The following is an 890-nucleotide window of genomic DNA, read 5'->3' on the forward strand; positions in this document are numbered from 1 at the left end:
TGGTGTATTTACGTGTTTAGACCATTCCAAGCTTTAACTGATTTTTGATCTGATTTTTGTTAAAACATGACAACTTGCTAGTACAATACTGGATCATTTTTGATCTGATCTTTGTTAAAATATGACAACTTGCTAGTACAATACTGGATCATTTTTGATCTGATTTTTGTTAAAACATGACAACTTGCTAGTACAATACTGGATCATTTTTGATCTGATTTTTGTTAAAACATGACAACTTGCAAGTACAATACTGGATCATTTATGATCTGATTTTTGTTAAAACATGACAACTTGCTAGTACAATACTGGATCATTTTTGATCTGATCTTTGTTAAAATATGACAACTTGCTAGTACAATACTGGATCATTTCTTGTCTTTCTTTTTTTCCTTTATGACCTTAATTAAAGCATGGAATCTGCTATTAGAAATACGAGCTTACTGCTTTTCTGATCTTTGTCAAATTTGTAATATTAGATCAGCAAGTTTCTTATTTCATTTCTGTTTGATGAAACATAAGATCTCAAAGTCTTTATTAACACTTGCACAAAATGACAATGAAAAAACAGCTATTCAAGTTATGGAAATGTTTTTTTTATTTGTGGTTTAAGAAATACTCATTTATGGCTAGTTTTTTGAATAATGTTCAGGTGTAAAACTTTCATGTGGAAGTCTTTGTAAAAGATAGTATATTTAAACAGTGGCATCAGGATTTCTAAATGTAGTTTTAAAATGCTTTAATGATATAAATTGTGACACAAGTTCTGTCTATAGATTCAGGGTAATCTGAGGTATGTTTTCTAAATGTAGTTTTAAAATGCTTTAATGATATAAATTGTGACACATAAGTTCTGTCTATAGATTCAGGGTAATCTGAGGTATGTTTTC

At 28.9% G+C, this 890-nt stretch overlaps 1 protein-coding gene across 1 annotated transcript in view; it reads left to right on the plus strand.

Annotated features, from left to right (window-relative positions):
• LOC106473735 (roundabout homolog 1-like) overlaps window positions 1-890 on the plus strand; it is a gene marked incomplete at its 5' end in the record, with an annotated part of 42,946 nt that overhangs the window by 15,705 nt on the left and 26,351 nt on the right. The window contains one exon of the mRNA XM_013934415.2: window positions 704-783. Within this exon, the coding sequence (XP_013789869.2) occupies window positions 704-783 (80 nt within the window). The remainder of the gene's footprint in view (window positions 1-703; window positions 784-890) is intronic.

The sequence above is a fragment of the Limulus polyphemus genome, unplaced genomic scaffold (assembly GCF_000517525.1).
Source record: "Limulus polyphemus unplaced genomic scaffold, Limulus_polyphemus-2.1.2 Scaffold6455, whole genome shotgun sequence".
Taxonomy (NCBI): domain Eukaryota; kingdom Metazoa; phylum Arthropoda; class Merostomata; order Xiphosura; family Limulidae; genus Limulus; species Limulus polyphemus.